The following is a 25,962-nucleotide window of genomic DNA, read 5'->3' as shown; positions in this document are numbered from 1 at the left end:
CATCAAGAGGTCAGTGGATGTCCCGTCAGAGGTCAGTGGATGGCCAACTTGACTCAAGGGACAAAGGAGTGTAAAGGGCAGTGCATTATGGGTAATCTGCTCTTCATTGCTGTCGGGTATTGACCCTATATTTCAGCTTTTTATGTTTAGTTTTTTCCATAAACTATAATGCCCTACTACGAAAATAGCAGATCTACAAGCTTGTAGATCGGTTATTTTCTCTATATTTGTGAGAATGTTTAATTCTGACTCTTACTTATATGAATGTTGAACCAATAAAGTATTACCAATACCAATAGCATGTGACTAGGGGCGCGTTCGGAAATGCGCCCTGAACGCACTGGTGTGCTCTCTTGTCGTTCGTTTATTCAGTGCATTCAGTGCGTTGTCGTTCGAAAATCCAGTGCGCTGCGCACCGGGTGTGCCGAGTGCACGCACTGAGCGACCCTACCCTGAGGGTAGGGTTGCTCAGTGTGAATGGTGTGTTGTAACTGGTCGTTCGTAAATAAGGCACACTGAACGCACTCTGTGACGTCACCGCCCACCACACTCAACAAACTGACCACATTCCCGGTGCGGATTTCCGAACGCGCCCTAAATAATGACACAATTGTAGTCTCCGGAGCCAGGCTGTTGCCTCCAACAGTAACAGTTTTCTTCTTTTGTCCCCACAAGACTCGGAACTCTGATGTGTCCCACTTTTTCTAAGCATATAAGACAGCCTTACGGAAAAGAAAGAAAGAAAATATTGCAAAATGTGTGTCAACTAACAGTAAATGATGAAACTGTGCATCAAGCCAAATGCAGGCTGGTCTGGTATATCTCAGGAGCGGGACGTGCAGAAGGAGGAAGGTACTGGTAGCCTAGCTGGTTCCAGCCCTGAATCGTTAGCCATGCTTTAAAAAAAATATGTTCTGGCGATTCATTGAATAATGAAGTGAAACTAAATGAAAATTCAGGCTGAGTGTTAGGCTAAGGTACTGGAGCAAACTCTGACAAAGCTTTTTATCGGAAATCAAAGACAAATCTATTAGTCATTGTCTAGATTTGTCCAAGTTTGCGCCAGTGCCTTCCTCCTTCGATAATACATTAATGTTTCAACAGTTTCAATCTTTCGATCCTGCTGGATCTTCTTCAGGAATCAAACAAGTGGAGCTGAGAAATAACCAGTGTTGTGGACTTTTATTCCTCTCCTGTTGCATCACTGTTTGTCCAGCACGCACTATCACCTTTGTAAATCATGAATGTTGCCCTGTAAACCACACGCAACTTTGGAGAACTTTACAGCTTCTCACCTCCAAAACTCGGCTGGCTAAGGAAGAAACCGCTTGAACTTTGGGATAATTGATGAAGTTAATGGTGCATCGTTATTTCCCTTCATGACTTATTGGTTTTAATTAAGAACCGCACAAATGGATTGTGTCGGCCACAGAGCCTGATTGGTCGAGAGCGTCTCTTTTACAGCACACTCAGCGCTCCAGTGAAAGGCATTCTGACGATCGTTACAGTGACTACACATCCTATCAACAAACTCCATCAAGCCTTTTTGTTTTGTTTTGTTTCCATTGAAACATCACGCTCATCATTTGGCATCAGGCGTCGGAGGTACTTTAGTGTATTGGTAATGATTCTAAATATCAATAATAGTAATGATAATAGCGATACGAAGACTATTACAAATGCTCAAAATGTCTGTGGCCTGCTGGTACTGCATAAGTTACTTGTCAACAGTAGTGGAAAAAGTACTCTTAAAAAAAGTCCTGTTCAAATGTTACAATAATTGAGTTAAAGTACAAAGGTATTGGAATCAAAATACTTAAAGTATAAAAAGTACAAGTACTCATACAGAACGTCCCAATTCGAGTTTTCTAAATGTGTCAAAATCTTTTGAAAATAGCTCTACAAGCTCACAATGTGTTGCGACGCGAGCTTGTAGATCTGAATGCGGTGGCAGGTCAAAACCGGGGCCACGGTCAGAAAAGCCAGCCCCCACCCAACCATGTTCCCCTAAAACAGCATGCCCACACCCCTGGTCGGATTGGGCTTGAAATGGGCATACAAGTAGTGGTGATACGAGTAGTGATATGATCTGGGGAAGATCATGACCTGGTGGTCAAAGGTATGCATGTCCACACCCAAGGACAAATTTACCTTACAATTTGCATAGTGGTATGTTGTGATCCCGGGAAGGACATGGGCTGGTCAAAACACTGGGTTTGCACACTGGTAATGTTGAAAAAGCTCTGCTGTATTTTTATTGCGTCGTCAACATTATACAGTATGTCATGATGAACATCTGATTGATCAAAATAAAATACAATAAAAATGCAGCTGAGCTTTTTCAGCATTGTCAGTGTGTAGTATCTATTGTCTTGTGTGTACAGGACCAAATCTAAGAAGGGCACAGCCTCCTTGTTCTAAATTAGTGATGTGTGATTCGAGAACAAATCATTCAAATAGAACTAATCCATTAGAAAACCAAAGAAGATACCAAAGAACCAAAGTTATCTGCAAAGGAAACTGTTTTATAGTCGATGCAGTTCTGCTTCCGAGTGCTGAATGTTCCATTAGTTCAGACCACGTCTATTCAATAATACAATATACATTTCTATCTAATGAGTGTTTGCAGTGGTGTCATCTCTAGTGATGTTTGGCCATGCAGTTAGAACATGACGAGGTGAGTTTTTCTTTTGTGAGTACACTATGTAATGCTACCTTTCCATTTCCAAGTGCCGTGGCTCATTAACTTCTGTCAGAAGTGTCTGAATGAACTGTGAGTTCATCCAGTTGAACACATCTTGGAGCATGTTACTGCATCACTCTCACAGACGCTAATTAATCAATCACTCAGTCTTGAAGTAGTTTTGTGCAGTGTAAACAACACTCTAACTGAGCTTTTGCAGATGTTGTATACTGCAATCATGCCAGGTAGGGAGGGAGGTGGAGAGGTAGGTACTAGGTAGGTGGTGTAGGTAGGTAGGTAGGTAGGTAGGTAGGTAGGTCTTTTGCTAAAGTCATTTCACTAAGACAGTAATAATAAAAAGGCCAACAACACCACAGTAAAACCAGATTCCATTTTAAAGATAAGCAATGCCCACTGCACATTCTGGGAATGTGTGAGACAAACATATAGTTCTTCCAGTCGCAGTGTTATTGTCTGCATTTTGTGAGCTGCATCCTGGAAAGCAAGCATCACTGCCACACCACCAAAACAGCATGAGGCAGAAAACTTGAGCACGAGGGGGAAACATCCCCAGCGAGTCTTCAAGTGGTAAACACCTCTCCACTCTGTTAAGGAGTCCACAGTAATTGTCTTGTGGAGTCAATGAGGTTGAAGATTTGAATAGGCAGTTCAAAGTCTGGCTCCCAGATGAATTCTACTCCTCTTGGGGCTGAGGGACATGGCACTAAGGCATGCAGTTGCATATAGACAGTCAAAAGATAGAGCAGTGTGCTACTTCTGAAACGTTTTGTTGTCAAGGAGGACCCTGTACATATTTGGCCGCGGACCCATACAAGATCTGTGCTGTTAAAATATCTTTAACAACAAAATGTAATCTCACATTGTAAGTCACTCTGGATAAGAGTGTCTGCTAAATGCCTACATTGTAATTGTAAATTGGCTTTCTAAGACCTTAGGTTTTCAGAAAGTTATAGCCTAATTACAAAACGGTTGGTTCAACAGCGAAGAATTAATACCTCATTATATAGCTCTGAGCCTCGACATACACATAGAAAAAAAATACTAAAAAAACTGTTTCATGTACAGTAGCTGCTCAATTTGTTCTCTCATACCTCATTAAAATGCCCATAGCTAATCAGTTAACAGAGACATAGATATAATGAAGTTGTGGTTATAAAAAAAGAAGACATTGGGTTCCTTATAGAGCTCCAGCTGTTTCAGTTGTTTGTGGCCAATTGCATTCATCTCTGACACTGCTCTGATTAAAGAGCAACAACACTGATTAACTCCAGCCATGTCCTCCCCGTTAATGTTTCCATTTATGATGCTGTCACACCCAACAGTGATTTATCAAGTGCCTCCAATGTATTTTAAGCTTGAGAAACAAAGGTCTGCAGCAATCTTTTAAGCAATCTTTATGATTATATGTGTAGCAGACTGCAGTAGTGGCTCAGAGCCTCTGCCTGATGACCAAATGCTTAATATCTCCCCTGGCCAAGGGAGAATTCCCCTTTAGGCTATAGTCACTAGTAACTATAGCTGTTGGCTTGGGGAGACCCAAGTATGAGTCCCTATACATACACCTGTATATATTCAAGACAGACCAGGCAGGCCTTGCAGGACACTGATCATTTCATGAACTAGTTTTCGCAACTCAAATCAGGACATTCTAAATGGGCTAATGCATTTGTGTGGGGGTGCCTTTAGGCAGAACGTCTTGATTTTTGCAGATGCTTATCTTATTTTATCATCAGTTAATGGAACGTTTGACTTGGAAAATGAAATGATACCCAGATCACATCCGTTTAAATTACCCCATTGGCGTTAAACAGAGAACAGTCGATAATTTAATGTACTGTACATGTAACCTTCCCCCGATCATAACACACCGATATGGAAAGTCTCAGCCCAATCCAAACTGGGGTGTGGGTGTGCATAAAAGTTGAACAGACATAAACACAGATAACTTTATCATACAGAACTGTGAGTCACCTAAAGGCTTATTTTTTATCTTCCTAATGTTCATTGACATAGTGGCTGTCTGATAACAAGTTTACTTTTACTTTGTATTAAAATAAGCTTATCTCACTTTGCTTCCAGATAATCCAAACACAGTCCAACACGGGAGTGTGAGTGAGCATATCAAGTTTGGGGGAGGTTACAATTTACCATACCCATCATCTGAGGTAGAGAGATGAATATCAATAGCTTTCCTCATCATTATACTATCTTTTACATGATCTTATTTTTTACTATAGTGTTACTATAGGCCTACTTATTTTATTACCTGATGCCTACAGTCACCTATCTGTGTTTCGTGTTTTGTCCTTAAAAAAAGGTTTGGCTCACTTATAGCATGTGAGGAGGTTAAATAGCACACACTTATAGCATGTGTGTGCGCATGCACGCACACGCACGCACGCACACACACAGGGCCGGATTTACCATCCCAAGGGCCCCCGGGCTAGACAAAATTTCAGGGCCCCCCTGGGCTGTGTCGTATTTTGTTTTAATTTCGCTGTAGTTTTGGGGTACCCAGCCCCCCCAAAAGAGAAAGGCAGGCAGGTAGACAGACAACTAGTCAACATTGGCAGGGGTTTCCACAGCTACCCCACAACACACTGAACACAGCATAACTGTCTGCAGTGCAGACAGCAGAGCAGAAGCTCTCAATGTTTTAACCATACTAAACTAAATAACTAAACATAAATCTCACTTGAATTGGATTGCAATACTTATATATAAGTATATGCAGCCCACCCTAGCCCAATGGTAAATCCGCCTATGCACATCCGCGCCGCGGAAAGCCCGAAGGGGAAATTGATGATTGTCATTCTATTTACATAACCCCTGGGACTCTTTTTTTTCAGGGGAATCTCAAGACATTCATTTTCATATTTTGTTCACCTGGTCTGTAGCCTTGCACGTCACAACATTCTATTGAATCAAAGAATCAAATAGTTTCCCAAAGTGTCAGATGAATGTGTGCAGGCTGACCGCTGATGCCTGTAAGAGTCAAATTCATATATATATTTTTAATACTTGTGTGAGAGCAATAAATTGGCTAAATCGACTGAAAGGATTTATCTTTGACAGTTAAAGTACATCATTGAGGCCTGCGAACAGCATTTAAGAATGTTGAATTTAAATTCACTAAATCGCTCAATTAAAACATTATTTGGGGATTCTTGATCCGGCTTCGCGGGTCTGATATAAAGCCACTGAGCAGCCAGTAGATCATTGAATGTGCCTATACTGTGTATATTTTGCAATTGAGCTCAAATTATCTAGATTCTTCATACACCTTAGTTATGAGTTACTCGTGTATTTCTGTCTTTATACTACTCTGTCTTGTCTAATCGTTAACGTGAGTTAACGAGTAGACCAACATGCAGCACAGCTCCAACCAATGACTTCACATTACATAAGACACACTCAATCAGTCCAAAAAAATCACACCTGTGTGAAGTGAGTGGTGCAACTCCGTGTTCCAGACCCACAGGAACACGCCCAGTGTGCTGGACACAGCCATCCAGGGACACAGGGACACAGCCAGGGACCCAGCCACACACAAAGCTCCATATGGGAGTCGTTGCACCACTCAAAAAAGGATTCCTTTACAGACCGATGAGATGGCAGTGTTTCTGGGAAGTTGAGCATCATTGTACAGTACAGTCCACACAGAGGTGCACACACAGAGGTCCACACAGAGAGCTGAACTCAGCCGGCCACCCTTTAAAAAATGGATGAATGCCTTATTGTTTGAGATGATATCTGACATTTGACCCTCACACTGTCAATTCCAGTGGGCAGGAGAACATCTCTCCGTTTCTCTATAGAAGCATCCCCAAACTCAGTCTGACCGGTCTGAGTAGACCCTGACAAAAACGTGCTAACCCCTCTCTCCATCCATACATACAGGCGCTCCGCACCTCTTTCCATCTCTCTGTCATCCTCCATCCATTTATCTGTCACTCTTCTCACCTTTATGCTGACCTCAGTCTCCATTCCTCTGTGTACTCCTGCTGACTTTATCCGTCTTCGTCTAGCTCTCTCGTTACAATTCCTCCCTTCACTCTCTCCATCTCTTTCCCTGCACCTTCCTCCCTCTATCATTCCATCTCATCTCTCCAGTCTCTCTTCCTCTCTCACATCCTTCTATACTCTCTCCCCTTTCGACAATGTCTCTCTTGTTTCTCTCTGTCTTTCCCTCCTGTCTCATCCATCTTTTCAACGGTGCTATACTACCTGCTGTGGAGCTTGTTGTTACATTAAGCAGTTGTTTTTGGACAGCTGAGTGTGCTTGGGGGCCCCAACAAACAGGAAGTGGTACTGCCTGGGCAATCAGAGTTTCTCTCCCCTCCCGCTAACCTTGATACCTGGATGAACAGAGGCTGATATATTCTGACAAGGGTGTGTGTGTGTGTGTGTGTGTGTGTGTGTGTGTGTGTGTGTGTGTGTGTGTGTGTGTGTGTGTGTGTGTGTGTGTGTGTGTGTGTGTGTGTGTGTGTGTGTGTGTGTGTGCGCGTGTGTGTGTGCGTGACTGTGTGTGTGTGTGTGTGTGTGTGTGTGTGCACGTGTACACCGACAGCAGAAAAAGTGGATGTCAATCAAATCAAATCAAATCAAATCAAGTCAAATCAAATCAAATCAAATCAATCGATCAATCACTTGTCAGTCTTGTTTACCTATTCTCTTATCAGCTTTGTTCAATGTTGAGTTGAATGATTCAATGTAAATCCCAAGTATGTGTTTGACACGTGCAATATCTCCTCTCAGACAAGACGGAGAAAATGACGTCGGGGTCATCAGTGTCATGTGTCCCCTGAGAAAATGTAGTAGACTATAAGTATACATGAAACTCCTGAAGTATACTAAGTACACTACGTTTACTCAAGAGAGACGACTGCAGTGACAGCAATTTGGAGTCAGGGCTGAAGAAGACACACCGACTGTGTACTGTATGTGTGTGCGCGACTGCGCGTGTGCATGTGCATGTATATGTATGTTCTTGCCTCTATGTGTGCATCCGTGCACTCGGAATTCAAACCAGAGCCAATAGTGCCTACAGTGCATTGTTATTCTTTCAACCTGCTCCTGACGTCTTCAATTATTCAGCGTCTTGCCTTTCTGTCTGTCAGTGAGATTAGGAACCCTGGACTTTGAGCTGGGGATATATCAGGAACCTTGGGAGTTTGGTGTTTTGTGCGAGGCAAGATGATATTCTGTGCAAGAGCGGAAACCAGGGATACTGGGTCTGTCGAAGTGCAGAACATTATTCAGGCCATGGGGTCATTTGACTATATGCACTCTGGCCAGTGCACTTGATTCAACGTGTTTGAATCAAGCTTCCCATATCTTCATTTAAGTTATGTTCTGGTGATATGTGACACAATTGCCACTAAAATGTGGAACGGCCATTAAGAAATGTGAATCCCTAGACTCCTTCAAAACCGCTCTCAAAGAGAAGTTTATGGGCGGCTGCAATTCGAAACTGGCCCCTGTAAAAAAGTTAAAGTCCACCCCCCAATTTTTCCATACTGTATGTTTTCCCCCCTTTTTAATTTCTTTAACTAGTACGATTAGTATTATTTATTATTTTTCACAGAAGTACATTTGTACGTTTCATGTTCTGATGCTGGAACAAAGTATTGTTGAGTAAAGACTATTCAGCAAAGAGTCTACAGTATATAAAGCTTGAATAAAAAGAAGACTATTAGAATATTATAAAATAATATTTTAAGTATTTTAATATTTTTCTGCATGGCAACACTTTCTAATATCCTGGGGCACTTTGATAAGAGCTCTTAGATCTGGCCAGACTTTGTGAACTGCCCTAAAGCCATAACAATGGCATTAACAGAAACTGTCCATGCATATAAAGTAGATAATGGCGGTCATCTTTACTTTATTATCACATAATGATAGATAGATAGATGAACACTTAATACCTTGTGGGAAATGGACAAATGACAAGCAGCTCTCAGCGCATTGTTGTTCATGAAAAGGCAAGCTACATGCTGACCCTCACAATGGAGCAGCACAGTGGGATCGAGAGACTGAAAGGACTGAGGAGAGAAGGAGTCTACTCAGTCCTAATTATTTATAATTATCTCCTGGGCTTCACTATACAAGGGGGGGGGGGGGGCAACTGGGCATACGGCAGATTTATTTCTCTTCTCCTTTGTGAGACTGGGCTAAATGTGAAAGAGTACGCGTCAGGTACACGTCAGGAGACATAATTATTCGACTGTTCAAACTCAAACTGCAGTAACCCTCATTTTCTCCAGATCATTACGTCTTATTTGTCTTTTCTCTATAAGCTATTGTGTCTGATTTTATGTGTGTGTGCGTGTCTGTGTGTCTGTGTGTCTGTGTGTGCGTGCGTGCGTGCGTGCACAAATGTGTGCGTGCACAAATGTGTGCGTGAGCATGTGCGCATGCATTTGAACGTGCGGATGCTGGTCACAGTTCTACAGGTGTTTCTGGGCGCTGTGGCAGTGCAAGACGCCCCAACGTGGCTCCAGCATAAGGAGCTCGTCCAAGATGGCCACCAAGGTCGTCAGAGGTCGAACCAATGACCACAACCTCCCTTTCATTGTGGCCACCTTGGACCAACCGGCTGTCTCTGACCAAGACCAACCGGCTGTCTCTGACCAAGACCAACTGGCTGTCTCTGACCAACCAGCTGTCTCTGACCAACCGGCTGTCTCTGACCAACCAGCTGTCTCTGACCAACCGGCTGTCTCTGATCAACCGGCTGTCTCTGACCAACCAGCTGTCTCTGACCAACCGGCTGTCTCTGACCAACCGGCTGTCTCTGACCAACCAGCTGTCTCTGACCAACCGACTGTCTCTGACCAACCAGCTGTCTCTGACCAACCAGCTGTCTCTGACCAACCAGCTGTCTCTGACCAACCAGCTGTCTCTGACCAACCGGCTGTCTCTGACCAACCAGCTGTCTCGGACCAACCAGAACCAGAACCAGCCATCGCCTCATGGCCAAAGCCGGACACTCCCGAAGAGGAACCAGCAGTCGATGCCTCCGAGGGCCTATCCAAGGCCCCATCTGAGGGCCCATCCAAGGTCCTGTCTGAGGACCCATCCGGGGGCCCGTCCGAGGGTCCGTCAGAACCAGTCACACCCACGGTGGTGTCACTGGTGGCCTACTACACTGGCTGATGGCGGCGGGCTGAGGTCCGCCCCACTAACAAGAGAAGATAAGAGAACAGAAGTGTAGTTGTTGAGGCCATGAAGGAAACATCCTGGATGGATTTAAATGCCTCTGTTGCATCAGATATGTGAAATAAGATAGAGTGGAATCTTGGATTGGCTCTGCACAGTCTGAAAAAGCAGAAACGGGGTGGGGGTGGGGGGAGGGGGGAATAAATCTGCAGAAGCTGGCAGACTTTAGGGGTGTCTATCTGGAGAGGATGATTGTAAATCTGTCTGGATAGAAATGAGCTTGTACAGAAAATTCTCCTCACCGTCATTTCAAAGAATGTATTGTTTGTCACATACTAGAAGATATTGCTAGCAGAGAGATTGTGTGAAATGGTCATAATAAGGGGGAAAAACATGGCCTGATATTGTTTTGTGCAGTTCAAATGTTTTATTCCTACAACTTGAGAGGAATGTCCTCCTGGTGCAGCAAGAGGGATGTGTGAATACATTTTTCAATTGATCTATTATTGATTCTAGATTCCAACTTTCCCCTCCCTCAAGTTGCCAGCACAATAAATACCAAAATGAAGAGCTCAGCACAAGGATGGGAATGTTCGGAAATATTGATCCCTCTAGCATTGTTAGCATGATGTACAATGAAAGAAAAATGAAAAAGTAAATGGATTTATGTAAATATTTATATTATGCAAAAAAAAAAAGAAGGGACAACAACCGTAGCTGCTTGTAAATTTGTATTTCTGAATGGTAACTATCAGGCCATAGAAATAATTGCATGTGCAATGAATGTTTGGTTCTTCTCACTGAATTTGAACAAAAAAGTGCAATGTTTAAATGGATAGGGGGTGATGAAAAGCGCTACTCTGAAAAGTTTTTAACTTTTTTAAAGTTGAGAGATAAGTAGTGAATGTAGGAAGTTCTTAAATATCTAAATTCAGCCTGGGCACATTGTGTCTAAAGCAATAGAAACAACACATTCCGCAGTCCCCCGAAGCCATTCAAAATTCAGTGCCTTGCTCACTGGCACTTGGGCAGCAGCTTGAATGGAAACCTGTGGATAGCCGTGGCGTCCTTTACCCTCATGGCAAACTATCAAATATTAATCACTTGACCTGCTTTGCATTTGCTGCTGATGATGATGATGTTCAAAGCAGCTCACTTCAAGGGAAAGACACGCTAAACTCAAAAGGCGCTATATAAGACTCTTGAAATTAAAAGATTCTTGACAATATTCTGAACTAAACATCAGCACTCTGAATGTAAGTTTAGGAGACTTTAATAATTATGAAAGATTCCTAGACGACTTCAGACGGTGCGGATGTTTCTTTCACAGCAATGATGCTGTTCCCCAAGATGTTGTTCCCCATAAGATGTCATTTTAAATTACCACAGTGTGAAGGACATGTTATGCATGTCACATTTGAACTCTGAAGAATGTAGCAAAAATGTGAAGAGTGTGGCTCCAATGGGGATCTTGGACTTCTGTGACGTCATCTATGACGTCAATCTTCACAACTAAAGCATGACATAATGACTCCAAAGGTTTTTCAGCCCCATCAGAGCCCCATTAATTTTAATTATAAAATTAAAGCAAAGTATTTATATTTATATACGGTATATATTTCTAAGAAGGAATTGCCTGCTGGCAATGTGCACAAGAAATACAATTTACAATTTAGGCATTTAGCAGATGCTCTTGATCCAGAGCGATGTACCGTAAGCAAGGAAAACATGAGGTAATACATCAAATAGTAGAAATACTGTAGTATCTATGATCATAAGGTAAACCAAGAACCTATCATCAGTCTAAACGGTATATAATATCAGAGGAAAAAATTTGTACTGTACTGTAGGTTGAAACTATTCACACTATAAGGTCAATAAATGAACCTGGCTTCTGTATACATAACATGCTGCTATCTATATAGGCTAAAAACATTTTAGCCTATACATAAGTCTGCAAGGTCGTCAATGCTAAGAAATGTGACGCTAATCGGTCCAGCGGTTTGCTGCAGATTACCTGCAGACACACAGACCTGCTATAGAGCACTGTTTCCCAACCAGCGGGTCGGGACCCATGTTTGGGTCGTGGACCAATTTCTATGTGTCACGAGTAATTATCACTATAGCTATAGCCCCTCCTATGTACAGCTTTGAGGGTTTGTGCACTGCACACACAAACAGGTGAGAACGCAAATTGTGATTGGCCGGAATGAAATGATTCATGATTCATGATGATGTGTGATGATATAAGCACCCCTCACTTCACGCGGGTGTGATTTTTGTTTCCTATATTATAATTTTTTATTTATATAATATTATATTTTGAAATTCTTAATTTTAACCTATGATTTTGTAACCCATTTTTTCACCCAGTGTCAATTATCTATAATGTAATCATGGGCTCTACAGTCTACACTCCCTCTGCCAACCTGGGGAGAGCAACGGACTGACCTCATGCTTCCTTCAATGCCTCTTCCTTCCTGGTTGGACTTAGCGTGTGGAATGAACACGTTGTTTTGTTCAAAAGGTTGAAACAAAACAAAATCACAATTTTCATCGATTAAAAACAATTACATTTCTTTTAAGTATTTCATAAAGAAATCAGACCTGTGTGAAGTGAGGGACGCTCATCATAAATCAGCAATGACGATGTATGATGATATGAGCACCTCATGTATGATGATTCATCATACATCACATTCCATGCTCAACCAATCAAATAATTTCCGTGGTACACACAGACACACAAAACTGGGCATACATCTCGTTCAGGCCAATCACTCCAGCTGGGCATAGGCCCTCAAAAAAAATATATAATAAATTATATAAATAAAAAAAGAAAGCTGATCTACAAGCTCACAACATAGCTTGTGGATCTGCTATTTTCACTAGTTTGGGAAAACTTCTCTCTTTTGGGTCTTGAGCTAAAAGGTTTGGGAAACACTGCTATAGAGCCACGTACACCGTGAAAAGTAAAAACGTTTTACACTCTCAGAGTTCAATTAAACTGAGACACCTCCCTCAAGCACAAATTCAATAAAGCTGGCTGTCAAATCAAATTTTGTACTTTCAGACACTTTATTTATAGAAAAGGAGATAAGAGGGAAACGGCGTAAAAGATTGTCCAACAGCACAGAGACGGTAATGAAAATGTTTTCAACCACCGGTCTACTATGTCTGACACTATTGCACATACTCTATGTATATCTGATTACTTGAATCCCCGATGCAGTAAAAAGGCTAAAAGGTGTAACATTCAAAACATACAAGTTTAAATTAGTTTTTAGCGGAGGAAGTTAACAAGCACCTAAAAGATTGTTGTATTGTTTACAGTGTTTGTTTGCATCTTGTTGAACTTTTAGAACATTATTTGATATGCTCTGTGTATGTTCTGCTTGCTACACAGTACTTGTAGGGCTTCTAAAGGCATTAGATCAATGCTTTATTAATTGTCAGAATGTGTTATTGTTGTGATATTTATACTGCCTAATCCTCTGGATTACGGCATGAATATTTCTTTGTGTATTATTCCTGGCATATAAACAGTTTATGATAGTCAAGACATTTTCTACTCCATTGTGCAGAAGTTGATGCCAAAACTCGTGGGATATTGATACCTTGTGTTGTTTTCAGTAATGTTTTATTTTATTTTTTTAATCAATCTGACACAATTCAAGAGTCTGTGTCAAAAGTTCGGCCATGACATTTTAGCCTAGACCGGCCCACCAAAACCAGCACGCAGATAGCAGATACTCTCCTGCCCCGCTCCGTCGAGGCACACAACATAAAATCCCTAATACCACCAATTTTACTGACAAACATCATGCCATGTTCTGATAATGATATGTGTCAAACGGCCTGTTCAACAGTGAGTGTGCCCTTATTCGTATGCTGAGAAGAGTGGAATAGCTACTGACTGTACTGTTACCATTGCCAAAGTTGAGATGGCTCCAGTTGAGATGTGCATGGTCTTTATTGCATCCACAAGTGGACTGGACTTTCATATTACGGGAGGGGACGGGGTTTCCATCATAGACTTATTTACGTATCCACCCAAAGAACTCCCTATGTCTCTTTATGATGAAAATAAAACGTGTATAACCAATGGTATCACATGAGATCATTGCGGTGTCTATATGTCTTCACATACTAGGCCTAATACTGCCGTTTCAGAAAGCTCCCAGGTGATAAGGAAATAAGTGCTGGTAATGTAATGAACGTACATTCTGAAATGGGACCAACAGGATATGGAATTACAACAAAATGGCCAACTGTGAATGCAGGTCACAGGAGTCTATGTATTTATTTTATTATTATTAGGCTATATATTTTTTGTTAAACCCTGAATTAAATTTAATGCGATTCTTGGAAATGGCCTGGAGACTTAAACCTGTGTGTTGGTCACAATATCGCATCATTAGACTTTTGTTCTTGTCCTTTTCCATTGTACTTTCCAATAAAAGCAGAAATGCCATAAAATGATATTTTATGATATTTATTGTAGATCAGCTTTTGTGTGTTTTGTTTTGTCTGTCAAAAAGCGGTCTTATATGACTATTTTAGCTTTTAGCAAATTTAGCATTTAAGTCTTCCTCTCCATGCCAAGAATCAAAGGTATTTTGGTGAGTGCAGTGATTATACTTCATACTAGCTCTAAGTATAATGTTTTAGGATGTTATTCCTCCTAAACCTTAATTTTATAACTATTTTCTGCCCTTATTTCAAACCTATTAGGCGTGAAATGATGGTAGGAGCCTATTTCTCTATACAGTCATAGACAGTGGACGTACAGTAGATGCAGCAGGTGTTTTGTTTGGCAGTGGTGGAAAAAGTACTCACATTTTTTACTTACGGTAAGTAAAAGTATCAATACGGCAACATTTTTATTTGAGTAAAAGTACAAAAGCATTGGTATCAAAATGTACTTAAAGTAACAAAAGTAGAATGTACTAATTATGCAGAAGGTCCCATATAAGTTTTCAAATGTATGAAAAATATTTTGAAAATAGCAGATCTACATGCTCACAATGCGATGTATTGAGAGGAAGGGATGGGGCACTTTGAGCATTGTGAGTTTGTCGAGTTTTCAAATGGTCGAAATCTACAGTATATAGGGCTTAAGTGGTTAATGTATGTTTCGTAATAATAATAATCAAAATCTACAAACAAACATTTGTCTCTAAGATGTATAGTGGAGTAGAAGTAAAAGTAGGCCTACTGAAAACTGGAAATACTCCAGTGAACCCACTTCTCTTACCAGGGAATAAAAACTTTTCCTTATGCTATTTCACCATCATTTCCAGATTTATATACCTATGCTTCGACTTTTCAAGTTTTTCAGCGAGACCTTGCCCCGCTGCAAGGAACAGAACATTCTTATTATGTAGCCTAGAGCATACCCTACAGCTCCACTTCAACACCAACCAACACAGCAGTGATAACATAATATCATGGCTGCCACAATCACACATTTCAAGACGCGCAAGGAGGGTGGTGCAGGTCAGAGCCATCTAACAGAAGAGTTGTGATGTTGAGGGGGCAGAAACCCAGCACTGTTCATGCAGCCTGAGCCCTGAACTGAGACAAGCTGGAGTTGGAAATACATTGTTTTCAACGAGGGCAACGAAAAATAAAAGCTATTTTAAGCATGTGTGCAATATGACAACTGTTTTAATGTATTGTACAGTAACAACTTGAATGTTTATGTTGTATGATTACTACAAAACAATCTAAAATAAAGGGATTTAAGATCATTAAAGCTGGGCTGTTGCCTGATTCCAATGCCTTTCTGCCTGCTTCCGGTCCAGGACTTGTCCCAGTTGGTTGTCCCCATTCTCAATAGAAGTCTATGTAGGAGAGCCGCCATTGGACTGGCCCCATGAAGTGAACGCAGTTTGCGTAACTCTGTCTATATCTAAGGCTCTGGTGCAGGTGAGTGTGAGTGAAGTGCAAATGAAGAAATGTCATATTAGAGTGCAAAGCACTTAATCACATCTATCTGCATAGTGCAACTACAATTTCACAAAAGTGCAAGGCCCGTATTTAAAGGACCATACTGATGTTAATGCATGCCATGTCTGTTATCAACATCAGTCACATAGTTTACAGAAACAAATAGCTTTATAATTTAACATATGCTTTATTTTGGCCTCATTCACCAAAATGTCTAAAATGCGTATACGTGTCAAAAAAAAAAAAACGTATACGTGTGTGAGCTTGTAGTAGGCTATAAAAGCGGGCTAAACTGGCTAATATTGTGGATAAATTGATTTTGATGGAGCTATGGACCCAACTAGACCCCATTGAGAAACACTGGTAGGTATACTTTATAAAGGGGACAATCTCTGCAAATGGATAAAAGTCCAAATTAGACTGGTATGATCCAATAAACCCATAAGATAGCCAACCAGAGTAGGTAGGTAGGTAGGTATAGGGAGTATACTTTATTCATCATGGTACAGTACAGTATAGTACAGTACAGTATTATACAGCACAGTACAGTATACAGTATATGACAGTATGATACAGTACAGTAAAATATAGTACACTAAGGTACAGTACAGTAAAGCACAGCACCGTATAGTACAGTACAGTACAGTACAGTACAGTACAGTACAGTACAGTACAGTACAGTACAGTACAGTACAGTACAGTACAGTACGCTACTGCATTCTACAGTCTGGTACAGTAAAGTACAGTATGGTACAGTAAGGTACAGTACAGTATGGTGATGCAACATAAAATTGCTCCTCATTACTGTTTCACTGATCATGTTTCATATACATACTGTACTGTACCCTGGATGTAATTTCATTGTCTCCACCAGGCTGAAGGCATGGGGAGAGAGTATGTTTTGTTTTGCACTCCGTCTGTCTGTGTGTGTGTGAGTCCTCTGCGCCAAATTGTCCAGAACGGCCTGTTATAGCGCCACCAGGAGGCAGACTTTCTGTCAAAAGATCCCGCAAATTGTTACACACAACACATGTGTTCACGAAGGATCTGTCCGATATTTCATATTCCATCCTAATTGGCTAACATTGGCTTTCAAAGTTTGTCCATGTGTGTGTGTGAGTCCGTCCATCCGTCTGTTACCAGCTAATCTCCTGCACCGTTAATCCGGCCAATTATGCCTCAAATCATAAAATATATATATTTTCATTTTATTATGGCAGCAATGTAATATCAAGCAATGTATAATATTCCATTTGCCAGTCACCTGTTTTGTAGTAAAAAACAAACCCGTAACCCTCTGCGGAGGACATTTTATGGACTGATCGGGGTCCTGGTAATGGGCCTTTTAGTTTGATCAAATCAGCTCCCGGCACCGTTCTTCTCAGATCCGTATCGTCTTGAGGAATTCTCTTGTTTGTTATTCGTGTGTCGCTCGGGTCCTTGGACTCCACTATTTGTATTGGAACCCCCTGGTAAGTAGAGATAAGAAGCGCCCTTGATAATTGAAAACAGGGCGGTGAGAATGCATTGTGGCCTTGGGTACTAACGCGTTAGCTGCAGGCCCGGGCTAGTGTCTGATTAACCCTGCTGAATGGCCTTATGACAGCCCGTCCCACTCCGTCCCACCCTCCATCACAGATGGAACAGGGATGAATGGAATCTCATATGAGCCCTTTTGTCACCATATCCCACTCACCTCTGAGCACACATAAGAGCCAGTCAGTTGTTTTGATAAATAGATGCCCAGAGAGGGGGCTGTGCCGCTGTGTCCTAATTGATCTTCTCCTTTCTGTCTCTTTCTTTCTTTCTCTCTCTCACTCAACTCACAATGTCCTATCAGTCTCTGACTTTTAGAAAGTCAAGAGTCTGTGGAGAGGAAAACTTGTATAATCACAATGTTATGATGCCCTTTAATATCCCTTAAACAGCAGTGCCCTAAGCTTGTTAAGCGTGAACTAATACTCTTTACTACCTAGAGAGGCAATTAGAATTCAGATAGAGAAGTCGGCAGGCATGGCTACCGATCTTGAACAGAATAAGAGTAAAGCATGCCAGGGGTACTGTAGGCAGTGAGTGTCACCACATGGAAACTATAGAGGCTTCACTCAAACTATGCAAGGAAAAATGTCCATTCCCCTGACACTGACTCACGTTATCAGAATGCACTGAGGACAGGCGAGCACAGTGTATGCTGGACTCAATGGGTACTCTTAAAGGACCACTTCACCACTTTTCAACCTATCCTCATATAATTGGTCCTCACTAATGTTCATGATAAAATACCACAATTTCTTTCTACTCGGTCTGTGTCTCATAGGAGGGCTGTGGGCTGTTCAGAAACCCGTCCACCACAATGACATCATCGTTGGGCAAAGAAAAAAGAAAATATTTAGATTTGTATTATCGTGAGAATGATGGCTTCAATTTTCGGCAATAGAAAGCCTGCGGTTTCTATTATCTATTCCCCAACGATGATGTCACTGATGGACAGGTTTCTGAACAGCCCAAAGCCCTCCTATGAGACACAGACTGAGTAGGAATAAATTGAGCTATTTTATCATGAACATTAAGTGTGGACCAATTATATGAAGATAGGTTGAAAAGTGGTGAAGTGGTCTATTTCAAAGACTATTTCAAAGACCCTTTTAGGTCACTGCTACATTTATAACTATACTAGTATAATTCCTTAATAAATAAAACAGTCCATTAACCAACCAGCACAGCAGCATTGTGGTTAGACTATATCCACCCTGCGATTGGGACGTTGGGGGTTCAATCCCATACAAAAATTTATAAAATGCCTCCCTGCTTGCCACTCAGCATCACTGGTTGGATTGTCCATGCAACATTATACTAGCATCATGTTCAGAGGGTGTACTTTTACATCATGCTAAGGAAACAGGAAATAGGACCTTGACCTATATGGGCCACGGCCCACGTGGCTTAGAATCACTGGTTCCCTGATTTGGGGTGCGTTTATGATGACGTTGATTGGCATAACTTACTTGAATGATCGCAGACTTTCTTAATCTCCACTAAACACAGACAAATGCAGTTTAGCATCTTTAATAGAACCTATTATTGTTAGATAATTCTGATATGTTGTTTACAATACATGTCATGTCAAGTTGGCTACTCCATCATATTCTGTTGGTCTATGGCCATCCATGACTGAACCAAGGAAGATGAACTCTACATCGCTACGCCATTCTCATCATCTATGTGCTGGTCAACCAGCGCCAACATGGGATATGACAGATATGAACTATTTACCAACCAATGAACTTTATATCAACAAAACTGACGTGATCTGCAGTATTTAGCCTGGAACAATACTGTGAAGAGCGTGGTTCGGTTCAGTTCAGTTCGGATCCATTTTGGAACCATTTGAATACTCTAAATTATTATGAATGTAAATACTATCATCTGAACCATGTAGCACATTCTCTATGTAAATTTACTTTATACCTACTAAATAATGGTTAAAACCTTAAACTTTCTCAGAACTTTATTTCATCTGCCTCCAAATCATTTTTTAAGGTATCTTTCTATTTTTTGGTACAGTGACTGTCATTTAAAATTTAAAGGGCTACTCACTCATTTTTAAGGTAAATACAGCATGGTATTATTTTGGTCTCCCTGCTGGGTTATTTGAAGGTATTTATTTACAGTCCTTTCTAAATTATCATTACAAAATAGATTTTATCTATTAATTATACCCCACATAGATTACACAGAATATTCAATAATGATTCCCCCAACTGCCAGAGATGCAAAATCGCTGATGGATATTTACTTCATATGCTGTGGAGCTGCCCTGCAGTGCCCACGCTTGGAGGAGTAACATCAGACGTATAGGGTGGGACATAGTACCTGATCCTAAGATCTGGATTTTGGGAGATATACAGGGACTCGGATTAAGCTATCATAAGACATACTTTATTTTGCTGGCTGGCACAGCTCGGAAAAAATGTATTCTTCAAAATACAAATTCTTCAGATAAATTGTTTGAGGGGTGCGCACGAATATCCGACACACCAAAGGTCCGAAGCGCGGGGACATGCGATGTGATGCGAAAATGTGATGGTCCGACATTTAGAGACGTACAAATAGACACTTCTATATAGTTAAAGAACAGAACAGGAATTCATCATAAAGGAAGCAAAAAGGGTAAAGAAACATATACAGTGAGGGGAAAAGGGGGGGGTGGGGGGGATTCAGATTTTACAAGGGCCAGTTTCGAATTGCAGCCGTCCGTAGTGGGTGGGTGGTTGGTTGGGTGGGGTGTTTTTGTTTTTAGCTTTTGTTGTTGCCCTGTCTTTGTTTTTTTGTATCATTGTGGAAATGATGTAGCGGCAGCCTATATGACACGTTTGTCTACTGGTTCCCAAGGGGATACTTATTATACGTGAAGTAGTACTAGTAAGTAGACTAGTAAGCCTAAGTAGACTAGTAAGTAGACTATATAGGTTTAATGAGGATAATAATATTATCCTCATTAAACATATAAGTGGACAAAACAACAATCCTGCAGTGTAGACCAAACCTGGGGGTAAAGTAGGTCTATAATCTGATTAGCTGCATTTGAGCTTCATTGTAAATGTAATGTAAATGTAATGGACACTGAAAACTTTAGAAGCTTTTCACAGTGATTCTTAATCTTCCCCCTCACCATCCACCTTTTAGGAGATGGAAATTGGATATGTATTTCATAAATTATAGGGAAATGATTCAAACTCTAGCATCCAGTACAGAGAAAACTCAACTGTGTTAGATAATGGATGAGCAGGCGCCTCACATGAGCAGTCAAGTGCAACATTCTCTTGCTCTGAAAAAATAAAATAACATTTGACTTAGGAAAGACAAACTGCTGCTTGTTTTAAACAATTAAGACCTGAAGCCAAAGATCTTCTAAATCAGTTTGCACACTTTCAAGATATTTCAATAATGTTCGGAAATAGCAGATGTACAAGCTTGCAGCATGGCACGAAGTGACACGCTTGTAGATCTGGTATTCTTGAATAGCCAACACAAAAACTACACAGATGTCTTTTTTACCGGGTTAAAGCAGGGGAGGCAAAGGATTCTTCTGAATCACAGCACAAAATCCAGTACTTTTCTCTCGTTTCTCAGAAGAAGAAAAAATCCTGTCAAATATACTGTTACTGAAGTGTCTAGGATGCAGAATAACCACTGGCTCTTTGTATGTCTAGTACAGTTTCAATGCAAATGAGGTTCATTTGCATGTACAGTGTATGTCGTCTTTGAAACGGTCAAATTAGGTCATTCTGAATGAGGGATGGTGTCATCATAATAGCCTACAAGTCAAACACATGAACATAATAGACAAACATTACATTCTGCAAAAAAGGCAAACATTTGCTATTTGACTAATTCGTTTTCTGTACACATCCCTCTTCCTTTTAGCGTCCGTCCGTACGTCTTTAGTGTCCGTCTGTACGTCCATCCCCCCCCCCCCCCCCCTCTCTCTCTCTCTCTCAATAAAGTTGATTGTGATTGCGCTGAGGCTGAGGGATCCCATGTGAACATTACGTGTGTATGAATCAGGGCTTTGCCGAAAACGCCCAAGGGCCAACTTGGAGACGGAGACAGACATATGGATGAGACCCCATGGTTAAACAAAGGACTGAAAAATATGTACAGATGTTTGTCTGTAAAAGTGTTGAAGGGATGACGTATAGAGATACTATACCAGAATGTCAAACACCAGGTTTTTCAGACACCTTTTGGGGGCATTTTGACATTCTGCCCAGCAAGAACACAACAAAGAGGCAGCTGCTGCATGGCACTTTAGTTTCCACTAGCTAGCTTATGTCTCTGCAATACAAATGTCTCTGCTGGTGTTTCTTAACCCATTCAGGCCTGACGATTTTTCAAAAATAGCAGTCCTACAAGTTCAGCTTGTAGATCTGCTATTTTTCAATAGCTAAATTACAACATAAATTTAATGTTTAAAACACCAAAAGGGGTTCCCGCCCAAATTGGGTTTTAAATAGGACTAGTGGTGTAAAGTAACTAAGTGCATGTACTCAGTACTGTACTTATAAGAACACATTTTGTTGAGGTAGTTTTACTTTCAACTTTTTATAGAGGTATATACTTTTACTTCTACTCCACTACATCTTATCATCAACATATATGTTTTTACTTTACTACTTTAGTCAGTTACTTTGTAGATTTAGATTAGGCCTATTACAAAACATACATTAACCACTTCAGTCATATTTAAACTTTGGCAATTTTAAAATAGCAGAGCACAACATTGTGAGCTTGTAGATCCGCTATTTTCAAAATGTGAGTAATTTGATGCCAATACTTTTGTACACAGTAATATTTTAAGTAAAACATACTGAGTACTTCTTCCACCACTGGTTCAATGTGTGCACGTCTCTGAAAATCCTTCCCTTGCTTATCGGACACCAGGCGTTTACAGATTCGACAGTACGTGGCACCATTATGTCCATGTTGTTGGTGACAGCTTTACAGTTTCCATCTGTTACAGATGCAATTATGAGCCTAATGAAGTACACATTCTTCCATTTCCTTTTTAAATTGTTCCCCGTAAAGCAGAAGCACACATTATTTCGCTACTGGGCCAGCAAATACCCTTCCAAACATGCTGAGAGTCCAAAATGGAGGATCAAAGATAAGTCATGCAAAATACCTGTTGAAGCCAGGTGTTGGACCCAAAATGAACTGAGATCAAATATATAAATTATAGCTCTAATAATGGTTATGTCCCCTTTGTGATGTTGCACACCTCACAATCATGAGGGCTGGGCGATATGACTTCAAATCAATATCATGATTATTTGAAACTTTTGTCTCAAATCGCTCCGGTGCCTAGACACGGTTGCTATAGGCCTCCGGCCCACACTGTTTCTGTTGCTCCATAGCTGTCCGTGGTTTTGAACAGATCGGTGATGTTCGGAAGTCATTTCTGATTATCCAGTGATCGCGAAGGGAGCATTGGTGTTAGATGATGCCGTTACTGTTAGCATCCAAGATGACGACAAACAGGACGGCTTCATAGTATAAAAATGGCCCATATCATGTGGCAGTGGCACCCAAGCGCTACCCATTCTGTCCACCAGGCGGCACTCAGTGTGATAAGAAAGAAAATAGATCTACTAGTTCTGTATGCCACCATTGTGTAACACAGGCTTAAGTGATTATCACCAGCTCAGTGGCCTTGTGGTTGGAGCGTCCACCCTGAGGGGTTGGGTTTCAATCCCCGGCCGGGTCATACCAAAAACTTAAGCTGTAAGAAATACAACTGTATTAATTGATTGCCCGAGTCCCGTGGTGGGAGTTGTGCTCTGGTTTTGGTCAATATTAAGTAGTTCCGGTCATTTTGTGGGGGGCACAGGGGGCCACGCAGGAAAAGTAAATTAATTCACAAAACTAACATAATTTGTATTGTTGACCCATTTCTAAAATATTAGTACAACTTTCGTTCAACTTTGACCCCTCCATCACATGGAACAAATTTTTGGGCGTAGTGATATGGACACAATAAAACATAGTTCCGTGTGATAGAGGGGTAAAAAATGAACGAAAGTTCCACTAATATTTTCGAAATAGGTCAACAATACAAATGACGTTAGTTTTGTGGATTCATTTACTTTTAATGGGTGGCCCCCTGTGCCCCCCAGAAAATGACCGGAACTACTTCATATTTCACCAAAACCAGAGCAGAACTCCCACTACGCGACTCGGGCAATCAATTAATACAGTTGCAACCACTATATTAATGTCAAGTATTTCAGTTAAAAAGTAAAAAAAAATCAGAACTATCCCTATTAACCCACTATTAAGGTACGAGGGAAAAAACACTGCGTTATTGCAAATTATAATAACAAATCTATTTAAATGTGTTCGTGTAGACTCGTTCATATACATGTAATCAAAATATACAAAATATATACAATAGGCCTATTTTTTGGGGGGGGGGCTTGGCAGCCTAGGTGCCCAGACAGTTGAGCTAACCGTCAAGGCCAGTAGGCCTATATCTTTGAGGGGCGCCAGCCCGTCCTATACACAGGTTAAATGTTTGTCTTTAGTTCAATGTTTGTTTTGTAAACGCCATTCATAATGTGCCTCATTACGTTTAATGTTTGTGTTGGGACCGTTTGTTTTACATCACCATTACATTACCTAATCAACATGAGTTAGACTATAATATATTAGCGCCCCTCACTTCACACGGGTGTGATTTTTTAAATAATTAACCTACTGTACATGAGCAAGATTAAGGCGCGATTCATACTCCTATTTTAGAGCCAAATAAAAGTCGGTTCGGCTCTGTTAAGCCTACAATCAATCATGTGACGTCATTTGAGGTTCGGGGGGGGGGGGGGTACTGTCCTAAAGTATAGTCTCTTCGGTGCTACTGAAATTTTCTGACGAGCCGAAATCATTTCGGCACTACAGCGCCGAAACATAGCGGTAAAATAGGAGTATGAATCGGCCCTACTGTAAGTAATTTATTGGTTCTAAATATTGGTTTGAATATATTGTTGCCCTATACTTCCACATGTGTTTCATCACTCCTAACAATGATGCAAGCATACCTACTACGCGTGATATAATTATTGTGTCAGCCTCCTCTTGATCACTGTCAAACCGCTGACAACTGTTTTGCATATGATCTTCACCTCCTCACCTTCGTCAAATCCACCTGCCAAGATGATGGAGTCATCCGAGTGTATTATCTCTGTGCCTTGCAGTATAGGGGCGTGACTCCTAAACATTTAAATGCTAAATGTTAACAGGGTCTAATGACACAGTGTGGCTTCTCAGACATGTGGCCAGTCTATGGCGATGTCAGTCATATATGATATCAGTACCATGAAAATATAAAACATACGTATGTGGGGTGGCACTACTGGCAGAGTGCGCAAGAGATCTGCCAGTGATCGATCCAGCTGTTAGTGAGATTAGGCCTGGAAACACAGACACACAGACAGACCCTCTTCAAGACATGATCATCTCACATTTGAGGAGCTGACAGAAACATATCTATATAGCCGTTTAAACAGAGAATAGCATGGGATAACGTGGGATATTTCTGTGACAGTGAGTTGATATTCTAACAGCATGGGAGCAATGGAAAATCATTTAAGATTTAAACACTTGACAGTGACGTTGAGTGATGCTAGCGGCATCGACGATATGATTTCAAGCCCAACTTCTTCACGGAAAATAATCAGCACGGCCTTTCACTTAATATAATATGGCAATAAATATGGCAAAACGTATTACGAAAGCATGACCAGGTTGATTGTCAAAATGATTGCCACCGATGTGTATCTGATCTCTACATGATGTTTTCATAAAACTCACAAAGCTTAAACATTTTGGCAAACCTGATTTGGGATGTCGCATCGAAAAACGGTAACTGCAAGCATTGACAAGTATTGACAAGCTTTCATAGGACATTGTGAGACAGTGCCAGTGGAGTTCCGGTTTTAGACTCAACGAACGATTGAGATCATTTAGATTAGAAAAGGGTTAGAAAATGTGTTCAACTGTCCAGTGTTGTATATGTAACATATTTAAATAAGCAATGAACACAGCTAGTATGAATAAGAGTGCCAACTGTAGTCTGTAGCAGGATAGTGTTGGATGGTAAAACTCTACTTCTCTCAGACTGATTCATCATCGTCTGTGATCAAGTCTATAACTGCTGTCGCCTGCAAACTTGATCACTTTGTTGGAGCTGAACAGAGCCACGCAATCATGGGTGTACAGGGAGTAGAGAAAATATGTATGTACAGTATGCTGTAAGTAGCTGTAGCATATAGTATAATGCAATTGGCATATATTGCCACTAAGTGTGCAGGCTGTACAGTATGTGTTCATATACGACATGAAACTTCACAAGACACTATTTTTATCAGCAACCCTTTTGTTTATTTTACACTAAAAATACCTCCCGACTCCTTTTCGCACAGACAGTTGTCAAAATGTCTTGTTGCGTTTGTGTTCTCATTACTCAGAACAGTGCTATATTGGTGTTCTTCCACAGAGGATCCCACTGTGGTGACGAGGACGGCCTGTCATTGCACACAGCCCCATGCAGCCCCAGCCGTGTGGCAGTGACAGTGACACCTGGCAGC

At 41.0% G+C, this 25,962-nt stretch overlaps 1 protein-coding gene across 1 annotated transcript in view; it reads left to right on the top strand.

Annotated features, from left to right (window-relative positions):
- Nucleotides 1-9,923, top strand: part of LOC308326159 (vertebrate ancient opsin-like) — a gene marked incomplete at both ends in the record, with an annotated part of 78,302 nt that extends 68,379 nt beyond the window's left edge. The window contains 2 exons of the mRNA XM_080778966.1: nucleotides 9,155-9,244; nucleotides 9,321-9,923. Coding sequence (XP_080635092.1) covers nucleotides 9,155-9,244; nucleotides 9,321-9,923 — 693 coding nt within the window. The remainder of the gene's footprint in view (nucleotides 1-9,154; nucleotides 9,245-9,320) is intronic.
- Between the last annotated feature and the right edge of the window lie 16,039 nt (nucleotides 9,924-25,962).

Source organism: Protomyctophum bolini (genome assembly GCF_963924005.1).
Source record: "Protomyctophum bolini genome assembly, chromosome: 12".
Lineage (NCBI taxonomy): Eukaryota > Metazoa > Chordata > Actinopteri > Myctophiformes > Myctophidae > Protomyctophum > Protomyctophum bolini.
This window is presented reverse-complemented; position numbering and strand designations above follow the sequence as displayed.